Genomic DNA, 17,034 nt, shown 5'->3' on the forward strand with positions numbered 1-17,034 from the left:
AACAACAGAACAGCCACGTGCTTCCAGCTCCGAGCATGCCTGGAAAGCCCCGCGCAGGGTCTGAGCAGCTTCCATGCCTCCTCCACGCTGTCCCCTCCCTGCCCAGGGCGGGCATTTCCGCCCTGCTTATGTCAGCCCCAGCAGGGGGTCCTCCTGTGTCTGGCACAGATCTTTTGTTTTTGTGCTAGTACTGGGGCTTGAACTCAGGCCTCCTGCTCTTGCTTCGCTTTCTCACTCAAGGCTGGCGCTCTACCATTTGAGCCACAGATCCACCTCCAGCTTTTTGCTTGTTAACTGGAGAGATAAGAGTCTCACAGACTTTCCTGCCCACGCTGGCTTTGAATCTTCATCCTCAGACCGCAGCCTCCTGTGTAGCCAGGATTACAGGCAGGAGCCAGAGGTGCATGGCATCTGCCTTTTTTTTTTTTTTTTTAAATTTTTTTGGTTAGTCATGGGACTTGAACTCTGGGCCTGGGCGCTGTCCCTCAGCTCTTCAGCTCAATGCTAGCACTCTACCACTTGAGCCACTGCGCCACTTCCCAGTTTTCTGGTGGTTTATTGAAGAGACTCACAGATGTTCCTGCCCCACCTGGCTTTGAACCATGATCCTCAGATCTTAGCCTCCTGAGTAGCTAGGATGACAGGCGTGAGCCACCAGTGCCTGGCACATCTGTCATTTTTATAAAGCAAAAAAAAAAAAACAATACAAATGGAACCATAGTATCTTTGGTCATAGTGTTCTCATACTATAAATGTTCTAGGTTCCTTTGTACTTACTATATGTGAACTGAGTATTGACAGTGCACTGAGTACTTACCATAAGTGATCTGGATACTTACTGTGTATTGCATTTGAACGTCAGAGCTGGGGACAGGAGCCACAGATCTTTCCTGCAAGCACCACAGCCTATTGGGATGGGCAGTCTCTGCGCTAGGTGTAGTCTGGATGGCAAGGTAAGAGAAGCACGTAAGGAGACAGATAGAGGGAGCACCTGTGTAGGGGAGAGGAGCTTTGAAAGGCTAAGGTGGGGGAGGGGTGACTGTGTGTGCGTGTGCATACATATGCCTATGTGTGCATGTGTATGCATGTGCAGTGTGCCCATGCACATATGTATACACGTGTGTGCACATGCGTGTGTGTGCACCTGTGTCCCTTGCGTGGGATCTGAGTGTGCTCCTTCCCGGGGTGGGGGGGAAGGGGAGGAATCATCAGCCTGGGTGTGAAAGCCCATGTGTCTAGATTCTCGCAGACGGCCGGCCGAAGGATGAGGCTGTCTGAATTGGGGTGTGCACACTCCCTGAGACCCCCACATGGAGGTGCCTCAACACGGGTCCCTTGCAGACCCCCATGAGTAAACACACCAGGGCTTTTGACCCTCGGGTTTAGTTCTACCACCCAGTGGGCACGCGTGGGGGAGGGGCCGCATCTGTGGGGGGATGGGCCACACCTGTGGGGTGCAGCTGCTTGTGGCTACCTGTGCGATAGGGGCGCTGGGGTGGCCCTAGCCATGCCCCCTCTGTCCCCACGCCCTGGAAGGGCTGACCACTCACCTGTTTCCCTTGCCCTTTCCCGGGGCAATGGCCTCCTGGGCGGGCAGGTGGGCATTGTGTGCCCTCCCCTCGCCCCTGAGATACCCCTCCTCTCTCCTACCCCACCCCCTTCCGGTCCAGGCACCTCCCAGAGGAAGAAAAGCTGTGTTTGTGACAACCTTGAGGGACTCTGGGGGGGGGGAGCCTGGTGCCCCTTTCCTGATGATAAAATCTAGTTTGGGGGCAAACCGGACAGGAGAGGGAAAGTAGCGACCCCCTAGGGACTGGAGAGGTGCGGGGGGGGGGGGGGGCCCCCGCAAGGCTATAGCAACTTTCATTTCCTTTTAGCTTGACCAATGAAACATTTAAATGGTCACAAATAGCAATTGACAATCTTGAATTGACAGCAAAAGTATGCTGGTCCCTCTAGAAAACAACAAATAAAACCTCTCTGTACAGTATTTTCACAAAAATCTTACTTAAAAAAAAAAAAACAACAAACGAGGCTGGAAAGGTGGCTCAGTGGAGAGTGCTTGCTTTGCATGCATGAAACCCTGGGTTCGATTCCTCAGCACCACATACACAGAAAAAGCCGAAAGTGGCGTTGTGGCTCAAGTGGTAGAGTGCTAGCCTTGAGCTGAAGAGCTGATGGACAGAGCCCAGGCAGAGTTCAAGCCCCAAGACCGACAAAAACAAAACAAAACAAATTCATCTGTGTGCCACCTCCAGGAGGGAGCTTGGGAATGCTCAGGTAGGGGTGCTCTGCATCCATCCCCCATGAGCCCCCAGGGAACATGCCTGAAAGCACAGGCAGTCACAAACACTGGAGTGTCCTGTTTCCAGCTCAACGGAGTAGCTAAGGAGAAAACAGACACGGAGGTGCAGGAGAAACACACACACACACACACACACACACACACGCACACACACAAACACACACAACGGTTCTGTTCTCAAAGCCGCCTATCACTTAATGTGTAAGTTCTTTCAGTGGAGAATTACTAAAAAAAAAAAAGCAATATGCTTCCTGAAACCGTTAAGTGTAAGTGATCACTAATAAACGTTCAGTGTAAGTGATCAGTAATAAACGTTAGCTAGGGTACCTGTGACTGTGTTGCGTGAATTGTGGCTTCTTGTTTATTGTGCAATGAGTGTGTCCATTTCCCCAAACGTGAATGAGAGACACACGCTGGTTTTGTGACACACCAGAGGAATTCTCCCATCGCGAAGGCTGTTGCTTATTTGCATTTAAACAGAGCATCAATAATCTGAAAACAAGAGCCTGCTCACAGCCCCACAGCCCCAAGCCCCGCAGCCCCGTAGCCCCGCGTCCGGCCTGCGCTTTCTGTCCTGGCCGCTTTCCGCTGTTCTAGTTCATGGCACAGATTCACCCGGAATCCGCTCTGTCTGCTAAAATATTTGGGCTGTGAAAACTCCCACACTGTGACAGATGTCAAGTCCAATTAAGTGACTCGTGCCCGGGTTCCTGTCCAATAGGATTTCCCATTAAATATCAATTTAGGGGGAAACATTTTCCACCCCCCCCCCCTCCTTCAGCTTTTATCTTTTCCACCATCTCCAGGAGAGTCCAGAAGCCACAGGCGCGCGGCCCGGCCTCCCCCCGTGCTCCTCCGCTCGTTGTCACCCCCAGACTGGCCGCTGGCTCCCCCCAGCCCTTCCCCAGGCACCCCCCACCCCCGCTACTCACCACAGAGCTGCTGTCACCAGGTAAAGAGTGGGGTGGTGGGTGGGAGGGGACCCCAGGCCAGGGAGACCTGGAGACTGTTTTTCCAGTCGCGGAGGGAGGAGAGGCGCAGGTAGCATTGTGCTCCCGGACAAAGCCTAGGCTCGGGAGGCGGCGGAAGGGAGCGGGACCGGGGCGGGCGGGCGCGGGTTTGATCCTCACACTCCATCTCCATCCTCACCGTCTCCATCCTCACCGTCTCCATCCTCACCGTCTCCATCCTCTCGCCGTCTCCATCCTCGCCGTCTCTGTCCTCGCCATCCTCGCCGTCGACGCCTGGGCTGGTGACCGCTGCCATCTCTTTTGTTGTTCGCAGAGCCGCGGGACCGGCCGCCCCTCCGCCGCCCTTGCTCTGCTCCGCCCGGGTTCGGTTTTTCAGTCGACCCTGACCCCCCCGCCGTGACATGTTCCCGCACGATTAGGGAGGAGACGCGTTCGGGGCCCGGGCGCGGTAAGCCGCCCCCGCAGCTCCGGCTCCCCGGGTGCGGGGTCCCGCGGCCCCGCGCCGCGCCCGAGCCGAGGCGGCCGCGCGTCCGCCCCTGGATGTGAGAGCGCCCGCCGCGGGCCGCCGCCCGGGTCCCCCCGGCCCCGCTCCCGGGGACCCGAACTCCAGGCCGCCGGAGGCAGGATCGTCCCCGCGCACGGTGAGACGCCGGCGGCCGCGCTCGGTCCGCTTCCCGGCGGGGCGGCGGGCGCGGGGCGGGCGGCCCCTTTCGTCCATCGGTTTCCACCGCACGCACCGCGCGCGGATGTTCGGCCCCGGGGGAAGCCGAGCCCGCCGCATCCCGCCCGACGGCCGCCCCGCCGAGCCGCCCTGCCCGCCGCGGTCCCCGCTCTCGCCCGGGCGGACGTTCGTCGGCCAGGTCCGGGGGTCCGCCGGCCGCGGGGCGCGGCGGCTCCTCCGGGGGCCCGGCGGAGAGACGGGCGGCGCGCATCCCGCGCCTCGCCCGGCCCCGGAGCCCCGACCCCGGCCTCCCCGCCGGCCCCGGCCGGCCCCGCGCGGCCGCATTGTTCGGCTCCCGCGGCGGCGGCCCCGGCGAGGCGCGGGGATCCTGGCGGCAGAGGAGCCGCGCGCCCGGGCCTCGCCGTATTCTTTCCGAGGGGCTCGGGGAAGCCTCTCCGCCCTGCCGCCCCCGCCGCTGCGCCCGGGCCGGGGACCCTCGGGCGCCGCAGCTCCAAGCTGCTTCGCCCTGGGCGCTCGGGCGGGCCGCGGCCCCCGGCATCCCCGGCGTCCGCTATCGGAAAGGGGCCGGGGCGCGGGGCGCGCATGGCGTGCTGGGGTTGGCCGAGTGCGCACTAAAGGCGGGCGCTGCGGGCCGGGCTCGGCGGGCTCCAGGCCGGGGCGCAGGCCGGGCTCGGCGGGCTGCGGACGGGGCTTGGCGGGCTCTAGGCCGGCTCCCAGGCCAGGCGCGGCGCGGGCCGGGTCGGCGGGCACCAGGCCGGGGCGCAGGCCGGGCGCAGACCGGGCTCGGCGGGCTCCAGGCCGGCTCCCCGGCCAGGCGCGGCGCGGGCCGGGGTTCCCTCGACCCCCCTGCGTCCCCGCGCGGCGCTGAGGCCCGCGGGGGACTGGGGACCCCGGTCTCGGGCGCTCCCTCCCAGACTCACCTCTCCCCCACCCCTTCTCCTCCAGCCTCCAAAATGATGCTGAGCCTGGACCAAGCGGCCGACTCCGACCGCCCCGGCTCGGCGCCCTCGGACCCCGAGTCCCCGGGCGGCGCGGACGCCAAGGCTCTGGGCAGCGTGTCGGACCTGGAGCCGGCGGAGGAGGCGGAGGGCGCGGGCGGCCGGGACGGCGTCCGGGCGGCGCTGTACCCGCACCCGCAGCCGCTGAGCCGGGAGGAGAAGCGGCGCCGCCGCCGCGCCACGGCCAAGTACCGCTCGGCGCACGCCACGCGCGAGCGCATCCGCGTGGAGGCCTTCAACCTGGCCTTCGCCGAGCTGCGCAAGCTGCTGCCCACGCTGCCGCCCGACAAGAAGCTCTCCAAGATCGAGATCCTGCGCCTCGCCATCTGCTACATCTCCTACCTGAACCACGTGCTCGACGTGTAGGCCGGGCCGCGGGGCCGGGGTCCGGGGGCCCGGGGAGAGGGCCCGGGGCGCGCGGGCACTGGGGGGACCCCCGGCGCCCGGCCCGCCGCCCCCGGAGACGCCCCGGGTCCGGGGTCCATCCACAAACCCGAGGGAGGATGAGGAGCGAGAGGAAGATGGAGCCGGGCACAGCGTTCCGTGGTCAGAATCCAAATCGAAGGCGAGTCGCGGGTGGGGTGGGAGCCGCGGGGGCAGGGCGATCCCCGACCCCCGACCCCTGACCCCGACCCCCCCCCCCCCCGGCCCGACAGCCGGCCAGGCGGGGCTGGAACCCCAGGCTGGACACTAAGACGACCGGAGAGTTCGTATCTGAACGGATCCCTGGACGATTGATCGCTTTTGCAGGCAAAGTGCTCCTTGATATATCCCAAAAATAGAAAGAAAACCCATCTATTTGTGACCTTAACCGTGTAAAAACCCTATAGGAACCGTTAGGAAGAAGACGAGCTATTTTTATTTATGTTAGAAGGAGTAGAGTATTTTTTTCCAGACGTTTATTTTTCGGAGTGGTGATAATTTTACTTTAAGACTGTGCCAATTTATTTGTACCCACGTGTTTACACTTCTTCCCGTGGAACAGTTCTGTCCAGCTTTCCTACGTGTGTGTTGAGATTCTGCCGTGTGGTCTTTCTTCCTTTCACCTCTATTCTATTGCACTTGTATAAGAAGTTCCTCCTGTTTCTAAACCTATTTTCTATATTCAGATGTCTGTTCTTGAAAGCTTCTTTCCTCGTGAGATCGGCAACACTTAGCAAGTCACTCTTATAGTTTTTTAAAAAGAAGTGTGTGTTGTTCTTATCTGTAGTTACGTCTTAAAGAAGTACTTGACAGACTTGTTCCTATGGAGAGTAGCTTCTCTCTGTGCCTGTGTGTGTGTGATGTCTGTGTGCAGGATGCTTTTAGGAAATTACGTTATTTTCCTAAAAAGAATAATAAATTCTGAACCACTTTCCTATGTGACCACCAAAAAGAAGTCTAGAGCCTGAAAACATTTCATATTCTCAGCTGTGAAACTCTTAAAGCAAGAGTTGTATTTTAGAGACGAGTGGGGGTGGGTGGGGAGGAAACACATCTGCTATCCAAAGATTTTAGTCTTTTTCAGGGTTTTTTTGTGTCTCGGTTGCTTTATATAATGCAATATTTTGTAGTGCAAATAGATATAACCTGGTTTCTATCTGACGAGTTTTTTCATATCTCATGAATGGTGCGCTGTTTTGCATATTAAATAAACGTATCCAATATAAAAACTTCTACTTGAAGTATCTGTCTAAAAGTAAAGAGCATGGGGACTGATGAAGAAATGTTTTGGGCGATGTAAACTGGTAAAAATGAGATCAAAGCCTTCATCTAGGATTATGTCTGTGTTGAGATGTTGGGGTGTTTTTCTACTTTTGGGCATGGTTCACCTCGGAACACCTTCCCCAGGGGTAGCAAGGACCCGCATCATTCCACCTCCAGGAAAATCAGCATCTCGTGCCTGCGTAACATGAAGCCCTAGGTTCCTTTGCTCTAAAAAATAAAAATAAATGGAGGCGCCATCTGACCCGACCTCTCCAAGTCAGAGGTGGGAAATAGAAGCTCCAGAAGTGCCCTGCATGAAGCCTCACGTCCAAGCCCAGCTCCCTGGGGCGCTGGCTACTGCTCAAGCCTTGATCAGCACACAGAGGCAGACATGTGCCCACCAACAAGGAAAAAAATATAGCGTAAAAGTCTAGAAGAAGGTCATCTATGAAGAGCTATAAGATGAAAAAATCCCATTCAAACAGCAGAACTCAGGTATAGCCTGCAAACTATCTGTCTGTCTGTCTGTCTATCTATCTATTGATCAATCCATTTATTGATCTATTTTCCATCTATCTGCACCTATGTGTGTGTGTAGATCTATTGTGAGTTGTGACTCAGTAGCACGCCACATTTCTGGTTTGGGCACAGAAGTGCCACACATGGTCTCGTGGCTTGTGTGTCCCATCTACTGATGGCCTTGCCACTTTTCTCGTGTTTCCTGCCGTCCGCAGGATGTGTGTGTGATGTGGTAAGTCTGCACAGGTCTAGGCAGGGCACCATTACACAACATCCTCATTGTTTAGTGATAGGAAACCTAGCCCTCCTCTCATGCTGAGGAAACTGAGTCAACGTCTACCCCTGGAGGCCCCTGGGACCTCCTTTCCTCTGTGAAGCCCAAATTTGGACTGGTCAGCACAGCCTGCAAGGGCCTGTGCATTTGCTGCCCTGCCCCAAACAGAAGGCCCCTGCTGGCCTTCACAGCTCCACAGCCCCAGGGCCCCGGGAGAGGAAGATGGTTGGGTGTCTCTACCTTTGCAGAGGGGGACTGACTCCTGTCTGGAAGCCAGTGTGGACCCAGATGTCTGCAGACACAGCAGTGAGTAAGGACGGCAGCGCCATTCATTCTCACCACCAGCAATTATCCAGCGGCCTCTGAGACAGGCAATGGCGGAGAGGCTAAACTAGCACAGGAGCCAGCCCTGAAGGAGGAGAGGAGAGTCCCCAGCAAATGCATGTTTACTTTTGCTTGATGCTAAATGCTCAGCAGCGAGGTCAAGCCGAGGACAGAGGGGAGGCCAAGGAAGGCCCCAGCAGCTGCTTGAGCCAGGGCCTCTAGGAGGGCGGTGTCCTTCCATCAGTCCCACCAACCTCCATACCGCACTCTCAGGCTGCTCAGGTCTGGGGGGGTCTCCAAGCACCTCACCCAGGACCAGCCTCCCTCCTCCCTTGCTGCAGAAACAACGCGTCCATCTGGAGACGTGTTTTCCTCCTTTAGAAGTTGGCCTGGGAGTGGGCAGCAGGCCCTGTCCCAGGCCTGAGCCATCCTGGGTGCAGCCCAGCCCTCTGGGTATCAGCAGCAGGAAGGCGCCTCATGTGGGCTCCGTGCACTGCGCTCACCTCTTCTCGTGGGGTTCTCCCAGGGGGGACATCCCCGGCTCCCTTTCCCGGATGTGGAAGTTGAGGTTTAGAGGAGTGACATGACTTGGGTGACTTTCTCCTGCATCCACGAGCCGTAGTTGACCATGGACGGGGTCTGCCTGGGTGCCACATGCCCTTCGTCTGTACCACTGCTGTGCCCCCTGTTCTGGCAGCTGTCTGGGGGTGCAGAGGAAGCCTCTGCCCACAGGCTGGGTGACTGGAAGCCAGAGAGGAGCCTAGGCTGTCCCTTTGCCCTCTCCTGCCACGAGGCTAGAGTCTCTCAGAGAAAGAGATTTGTTCCCACTCTGGAGACGATGCTGCAGGCTGGGCGTGTCTGGGTAGAGGCCAGGGCGGCCCTCCCTGGGTGCCCAGAGTGAGCCTGGGCACCGGACGCTGTATGCCACTCAGGTGAGCCGGCCCTTAATGCCCACCTCATGCCTGACACTCCAGCTGGCTTTGTAACTATCTTTTTCTTTTGTGCCGGTCCTGGAGCTTGAACTCAGGGCCTAGGCACTGTCCCTGAGCTTTTTCACTCAGGGCTAGTGCTCCACTTTGGGATTTTTAATGGCCAATTCGAGATAAGGGTCTCATTGTCTTCTCTGCCCAGGCTGGCTTCAAATCTGGATCCTCAGATCTCAGCCTCCTGAGTAGCTGGGATGACAGGCGTGAGCCACCGGTGCCTGGCTGGCAAATGTTTTGGTGTGTGTGTGTGTGTGTGTGTTTGGGACAGCAATTGGAAAATTAGAACAACATTTTCTCTCACACAGTCTGGGCCTGGTCTCCACGTTGCCCGGCTCCTTTGACTTGGCTTTTCTGTCAGCAGGAGAAGGGGGCCGCGGGGTGGGTGGGGAGAGCCGCAGGCCTGGGCTGTGAGGTTCTGATCGTGAGGGGGGGCGGGAAGAGGTCACATCTGCCTTTGGGAAGCAGACAGGAGCCCGGGCAGTCAGCCCCCTGCACCGGCTGCACTGGAGAAAGGAAGGAGAGTGGCTCTCTCTGGAAGAAAATGTGCCTATCCGGGCTTCACCTTCACCACCAGGAGGCTGCCCCAGGCCCCACCCAGGTCCCCAAATCTGGCCCTCACCCCCAAACCCACAGCCACCTGGTTTCACTGGGACTCTCCCCATGTGGGCACCAGGGCCTTTGGAAGGAAACGCTGTTTATTTCAAGAGCAGCTAATTGAGCTTTTTTTTTTTTTTTAATTGGAAACTTGAACACAGAAGTTTCTTGCATTCTAGCGGCTTGAACTGGAGGCTGCGGGCTTTTCTGGGTCTGTGGCGTGGCGAGGCCCGAGGCCCTCTGGCCGGGGGGTCCATTTGCCTGTGGCTGGAGCGCCCTGGCTTCCGGTCTGGTTTGGGATGAGACCCTCGCGTCCCATGGGAGGGGGCAGGTGTTGTTTCAGTCGAGCGAATGAACCAAATTACAGGCCCGTCTGTCACCTCCTCTGGGAGAAGGCGGAGGGAGGGGGGCTGGGGAGGGGAGGAGGGGGGCGGGTAGGCCAGGAGGGACCAGAAGGGAGAAGCCGGGGGCTGCCAGCGCCTCCCTCACCCCCGAGGAGGCTGTCAGGCACCGGCCTGGATTTCCTGGGGTGCTATGGGGAGGCCGGCCACTCCACGGGGCTTCTGCACCCTGTCCCCTCCCCCAGGCTCAGCTCTGAGGAGCGCATGGTCCCAGGCCGGCTTTAGAAATCTGAAATGTCTGATAGATCTTCATCTGCCGGTCTAGGACCATGGCACGCCTCTCCTGGTCTCTCTGTCTCTGTCTCTCAATTTGCACGAGCAGACTCTGTGCATCTCAGTGATGGTGGCCACCGCCCCCGCTCTGCCCCCCACCTCTCCGCCATCGTTTGTCTTTCAGATGGAGAGGGAGACGTGGTTTATTAAGGCTGGGACTGCTAGGCACGAGGAGAGAGAACAAGGCACGCTCCTGTCTGGGGCTGTCTCCCGAGAGCAGCCACAGCGTTGTGCTGAGCTCCCCAAGAAAAACACAAGCAAAGAAGGAGGCTGGCTTGGACAGGAGTGACGGATGGCCGTCGGCGGCTTTTCTCCTGTAGCTGGAGCGGCGGGGCTGAGGGACGCACAAGGGGAGAGAGAGATCTCAGCCTGGTCTTCCAGGCTTGGTGTTGGGCCTGCCTGGCCCTCCTCCCCGCTGCGAGTCAGGAAAGGGTAAAGGTCAATGCAGACTTTCCATAAGAAAGGAACAGGACCCGACTGTCTGCAGTAGCCCGCAGGTGCACGGAGAGACACATTGCTTCACCTTTTCTTTGATAATAAAATGACTGATAGGGCTAATTCTTCATGAGAAAGGGGAGGGGGGGAGATCAGGAGTAGAAATTGTGACCCATAAGACTAGAGTCTGTGTATGTGCGTGCATGTGTGTGCGTGCGTGCGTGTGGGTGGGTGTGTGCACATGCGTGTGCGCATGCACACCGGTACTGGGGCCTCAGAGCCTCACACTCTCACTTGGCTTTTTATACTCAAGGCTGGTGCTCTACCACTTGAGCCACAGCTCTACTTTTGGCTTTTTGCTGGTTAATTGGAAATAAGAGTCTCACAGACTTTCCTGCCCGGACTGGCTTTAAATCATGATCTTCAGATCTCACCCTCCTGAGTAGCAAGCTAGGATTATAGGCACAATCCACAGAACCAGGCAGGACCGTCTATTTGATGTTAAGTGATAACCGAGAAGTGAAAACCAAACCCAGCTATTACTCCCAAGAGATGCCTAATCACCAAACATGCAGATATTTGACAACAGCATGTTCTTACTTGTGTATCTAGATGTTTGGTATTGTATAGACAAAGCCCAAACCTAGACATGGAAAAGAAATAAAAACTGACTCTCACCTGTAATCCTGGCTTCTCAGGACACTGAAATCTGAGGATGCCCATTCAAAAACAGCCTGGATAGAAAAGTCCTTGTGATTTTTGTCTCCAACTAACTAGAAAAAAAAAAAAAGCTGGAAATGGAGCTGTGGCTCAAGTATAGAGCATGAACATTGAGCAAAAAGCTAAGGGAGAACACCCAGGCTCAGAGTTCAAGTCCCAGTATGGTAACCTGGCACATGTGCATACACACATGTACATATACATGTGCACACACAAATGTACATATACATATCACAGACTAGAAAGAGGGACCCCCAAGAATCAGTTAAGATGAGAGCAAGAAAGGGAACTGAGCTGAGAAGGAGAAATGTTGAAAAGAAATGTGATGAGAGGTAAAAAAAATAAAAAATAAATCAGCTTATTAAAATAAAAAACAGCTTTTGATTTCCTAATTGTGTCCCCTCTGCCACACTCTGCCACTTGAGCCACACCTCCACTTCTGGCTTTTTGCTGGCTGATTAGAGACAAGTGTCTCATGGACTTCTCTGCTTAGGCTGGCTTTGAACCACGATCCTCAGATCTCAGTCTCCTGAGTAGCTAGGATTACAGGTGTGAGCCACTGGCACTGGCCATGTTCTCACCTGGCTTCATGAAAACCAGTTCCATCTGGTCCAGACTTGGGCAGGGGGGAGAGGGGGGAGGAAAGGGTGGCGTCAGCCTTCAGTGAGGCCCCCCCAATAAAGTCCAGAAAAGGATGTCTACACAAGCCACATTCTGAGTACCCCGGGGTCCCCCTTGTTTTGGGGAGCTTGCTGTGGGCCCAAGCCAGCCAGGGCATAACAGCAGAAGGGTATTGGGGAGCAGAGGTTGTCTGTCCATTTGCTGACAGATTTTGAGGAGGTGACAGGATGTGATGGAGAGCAAGAGGCTTTCAGAACAGCTCGGGGAGGCCCCACAATTCCCAGGCTGTCTGTTATCTGTGAGATGCAAATCAGCGGGGGAGTGACATCATGGGGGATGTGGCCGCAGGGAATCATTATTTAGACATTAAAGGCTATTGGGGGAGTGGCTGAGGGTGTTAATGAGGTCCAGATGGACAGAGGGTGCGGCTGAAATGATGTTCTAGTCCCAAGAACAAGGGGAATGTTATCAGCTTTATTCTTCCCTGCTTCCCTGCGCACAGCGTCTCTCCCAGAGCTAGTGATGCCGAAACATAGCCTGGATTGCAGTCATGGGGGTGGGGGAGCAAGGTGCTCAGTCTCCAAAACACAGCACACACACAACACAGCAAGGTGCACAGGAGGAAGGGTCTCAGGAGGTGTCAGAGGGGGCGGCTAATTGGAGGTCCTCCCATCCTCTGCCCATCCTCCCTCCCTCTCTCCTTTCCTTCTTTCCTTTATCCTTTCTGAACTCAAGGCCTCTTACCCTTGCTTGGTCTTTTCACTCAAGGCAGGTACTCTACAATTTGAGCCACACCTCCACTTCCAGCTTTTTGCTAGCCAATTGAAGAGTTTCCCAGATGTGTCTGCCTGGGCTGGCCTTGAACATCAGTCCCCAGATCTCAGGCTTCTGAGTGGCTAGGATTACAAGTAAGGCCGCAGGTGTCCAGCTGGCACTGCCATTTTATACATTTATACGGGGATTCCTGGAAGCCAGAAGCCTCCTAATGCCCCCCCCCCCCCCCCACCCCGGTGCCGACCCCGGCCTAAAACCGGTGTGCTGCCATAGCAGTCTGGTTAGTGTTTTGACTTCTTTCCTAGCTGCGAACTTCCAGAGGTGGGCAATCAGCCATTACCGCACCCGCACCTGTGCGGGCCCTGGCTTATAACCAGCCCTCAATTAATGCTTGAATAATGAACTGGAAGAATATCAAGGTAAACTCTGCAAACTGTTTAGAGGATTTAACAGGGAAACCTGACTGAGAAGAAGATAAATGTTGATGAAATCATCAAGAGGTTATGGAGGCAAGTAACGAGGAAACAAGCACAAAGCGCGGCAGGGCGGGGAAGGGGCCTGGTAATGACTAAGAGGAGCAGTTGGGAAGGAGTCTGGGTGGAGGCTTCCTCTCGTCCAGATGACAGTTCAGTTCAGGTATTTGTGCTCAACTCCACAGGTATTGACTGAGAGGTCACTGCGCCCTATCTACTATAGGAGCAATTATAAAAGAAACCCTCAGCCAGTGGCTCACACACCCATCATCCTAACTACTCAGGAGGCTGAGATCTGAGGATCTCGATTCAAAGCCGGACCACGCAGGAAAGTCCAGGAGACTCTTAACCTCCAATGAACTACCCAAAAAAACAGAAGTGGAGTTGTGGCTTGAGTGGTAGAGCGCCAATCGTCTCACAATTGTAAAAGCCAAGCAAGTGGGCAAAGCCTTGAGTCTGAGCCACAGTACTAGCAGAGAAAAAAGGAAGGAAATGGATGTTTGCATAATTGTACTAAAGTCAGAGAGATTAAAGCCAGTCACAATGCTGTGTGGTAGGCGGAGGGGGGGGGGGGAAGGGGGAGGAAGATGTGAGGGGGCAGGGGTCCCCTTAGCTGGAGCTGGGGTGCTGTCCTGCAGCATCACGGGGGACCCTTGGAGGAACTGATCACAGGAACAATGGACGCAGACAAGGGCAGAGGGGCATGTAAGAGCCTGTGGCATTTTGTTAGAACTGCCTTTCTGTGTGATTGGACCTTTTTTTCTTCTTTCTGTCTGATCCTAATGGACTTTTTTCCCCCTCTAGTACTGAAGCTTGAAATCTGGGTGCTGTCCCTGAGCTCTTTCTGCTCAAGGCTGAGTAGCTGGGTTTATAGGTGTGACCCATTGCAGTCCATCTCCTAAGGGACTTCCTATTGGCATCTTTCACCTAGGTAGACATTTGAGAATAATCTTAATGTGTCACAGATAAAAAGACAACTTTCTCTTGGTCAAGTACAAGAAAAATATTTGGATTAACTTTGCTATGGTTTGGATATGGCTTAAAGGTGTCCTTTGGTAGTTCATATTTAGAAGATGTGCACGGCAGTGGAAGTTGCTGGGAGGTGGAGGCTGTGGGGGGTGGAGGTCCGGGAATGATCTGGAAGGCGGAGTGCTGTTCTGGTCTTGGGAGAGGAAAAAGGAAGCTCTTGGGATAGGCATTGGACAGGGTGAAGGACAGAGTGAGACATGGGTGAGGGAGGGAGAAAGAGGAAGGAGAGGTGGGAAAGTTAACAAGAGAAGAGAGGTGGAGGCCAGTGTTGTTGGCAGATGCCTTCCCCACAAGCTCAAGGCCCTGAGTTCAAACAAACACTAGTATGGGGGGGGGGGGGGGGGGAGAAAGGCACAAGGGGAAAAAACAAGGGAAAGAAAAATCCAGCTGGAATGAGAGGACGGGAGGGGACAGCTCGGACCCCCAGAGGCTCACGGGTGGCCCCAACTTGAAGAGGCTTCTTTTGGTGGCGGAACTGCTGTGTTTCTCCCTCCCCGCCCCGCCCACAGGTTTTCTCTCATGGATTGCCAGCATTGCTGTCGTCAGTCGTGCAACAGGCACGCATATCACCGTGAGGTGGATCTGCAGGTGGAAGGAGGAAGAAGTCTTACAACTCAAACACAGACCACGAGGAAGCACCAAGGAAATAGAAATGAACCCCATGGGCGGGAGGGGGGGGGCAAAGAAAAGGCGGATGAAGGAAGGGAATCAGGAGATGTTTTGTGGACGTGGTGCCCGCGGAGGGCACCCTCCAGCCGAGTGGGGCTGGAGGGGCTCTGGGTGGGTGGGCTGTGGCCACTCTGGGTCTCATGGGCTGGGCCAGGGGATGTCAGACGCCATTCTGTGGACAGTGCACACAGGTAAAAACGTCTAAAGGAGAATGACAGCAAATTGGGCAAAATGTGTGCTGAGCATGTGCTACAAGGCAGGCATGTGGGTGGCTTGAGGTCAGGCACTGTCTGGACTGGAGCCAGCGCCAGGAGCACGGTGGCCTTGGACAGGTGTGAGGCAGGACAGTGAGACAGGTGAGGCAGGAAGAGGGACGGTGGCCTCAGGCCTGCTTCCCCTATGCAGGGGTGCCATGGAGAACGCCAGTGAGATTCGGGGGCCAGGTCAGAGAGCATGCCGGGTGGGAGTGGAGTCAGAGGGCATGCCGGGTGGGAGTGGAGTCAGAGGGCATGCCGGGTGGGAGTGGGGTCAGAGAGCATGCTGGGTGGGAGTGGAGTCAGAGAGCATGCCGGGTGGGAGTGGGGTCAGAGGGCATGCCGGGTGGGAGTGGAGTCAGAGAGCATGCAGGGTGGGAGTGGGGTCAGAGAGCATGCCGGGTGGGAGTGGAGTCAGAGGGCATGCCGGGTGGGAGTGGAGTCAGAGGGCATGCTGGGTGGGAGTGGAGTCAGAGGGCATGCTGGGTGGGAGTGGGGTCAGAGGGCATGCCGGGTGGGAGTGGGGTCAGAGAGCATGCTGGGTGGGAGTGGGGTCAGAGAGCATGCTGGGTGGGAGTGGGGTCAGAGGGCATGCTGGGTGGGAGTGGAGTCAGAGAGCATGCTGGGTGAGGGCGGGGTCAGAGGGCATGCCGGGTGGGAGTGGGGTCAGAGGGCATGCCGGGTGGGAGTGGGGTCAGAGGGCATGCCGGGTGGGAGTGGGGTCAGAGGGCATGCCGGGTGGGAGTGGGGTCAGAGGGCATGCCGGGTGGGAGTGGGGTCAGAGGGCATGCCGGGTGGGAGTGGGGTCAGAGGGCATGCCGGGTGGGAGTGGGGTCAGAGGGCATGCCGGGTGGGAGTGGGGTCAGAGGGCATGCCGGGTGGGAGTGGGGTCAGAGGGCATGCCGGGTGGGAGTGGGGTCAGAGGGCATGCCGGGTGGGAGTGGAGTCAGAGGGCATGCTGGGTGGGAGTGGAGTCAGAGAGCATGCTGGGTGAGGGCGGGGTCAGAGGGCATGCTGGGTGGGAGTGGAGTCAGAGAGCATGCTGGGTGGGAGTGGGGTCAGAGGGCATGCTGGGTGGGAGTGGGGTCAGAGAGCATGCTGGGTGGGAGTGGAGTCAGAGGGCATGCCGGGTGGGAGTGGAGTCAGAGGGCATGCTGGGTGGGAGTGGGGTCAGAGGGCATGCCGGGTGGGAGTGGGGTCAGAGGGCATGCCGGGTGGGAGTGGGGTCAGAGAGCATGCTGGGTGGGAGTGGGGTCAGAGGGCATGCCGGGTGGGAGTGGAGTCAGAGAGCATGCCGGGTGGGAGTGGAATCAGAGGGCATGCTGGGTGGAAGTGGGGTCAGAGGGCATGCCGGGTGGGAGTGGAATCAGAGGGCATGCTGGGTGGGAGTGGGGTCAGAGGGCATGCTGGGTGGGAGTGGGGTCAGAGAGCATGCTGGGTGGGAGTGGAGTCAGAGAGCATGCTGGGTAAGAGTGGAGTCAGAGAGCATGCTGGGTGGAGGCGGGATCAGAGAGCATGCTGGGTGAGGGCGGGATCAGAGAGCATGCCGGGTGGGGGCAGGATCAGAGAGCATGCTGGGTGGCGCATCTGCTTCTGTGGTTAGAGAGGCCTTGGAGGGGAGGTGTTGAGGGAGCAACCCCGGAAGACCTGGTCTCAGGGCCTCAGTTCTGGACCTCCACCCAGTCTTGTCTCCGGGGAGGGGCGGTATGTGTGGGGCTCTGGGGTCTGGTGGGTCAGGGAGCCACAGAGGGGAGTCTTGTCTGCTGGGCAGCCTGGGACAGGAGGATGCCAGACGAGTTACTGCAGGTCACGGGGGTGGGGGGGGTCCCTACACACTGGGTAGCTGTGGTAGCTGAGGTAGCTGCTCAAGGACCTCCTCCCACTAACGAGTAACCACCCCACCCCATCCTGGCTCTGCTTTAGTCTGGGGAAACTGAGGGCAGAAGGAGCAGGCAACTGCCCTGAACTCAGGTAACTCTGGGTGGCAGGGCTGAGGGATGGCTGGAGAGGAAGGTGGACTGGAGAGGCAGGGACACGAGTGTGGCG

General features: G+C 57.1%; 1 protein-coding gene across 1 annotated transcript; it reads left to right on the forward strand.

Annotated features, from left to right (window-relative positions):
* Positions 1–4,911: 4,911 nt before the first annotated feature.
* Positions 4,912–5,322, forward strand: Nhlh2 (nescient helix-loop-helix 2). Its single transcript, XM_042692363.1, has one exon. The coding sequence runs from the start codon at positions 4,912–4,914 to the stop codon at positions 5,320–5,322; it is 411 nt and encodes a 136-aa protein (XP_042548297.1).
* The last annotated feature ends 11,712 nt before the right edge of the window (positions 5,323–17,034 follow it).

Source organism: Dipodomys spectabilis, unplaced genomic scaffold (genome assembly GCF_019054845.1).
Source record: "Dipodomys spectabilis isolate Male_0828 unplaced genomic scaffold, ASM1905484v1 ptg000148l, whole genome shotgun sequence".
Lineage (NCBI taxonomy): Eukaryota > Metazoa > Chordata > Mammalia > Rodentia > Heteromyidae > Dipodomys > Dipodomys spectabilis.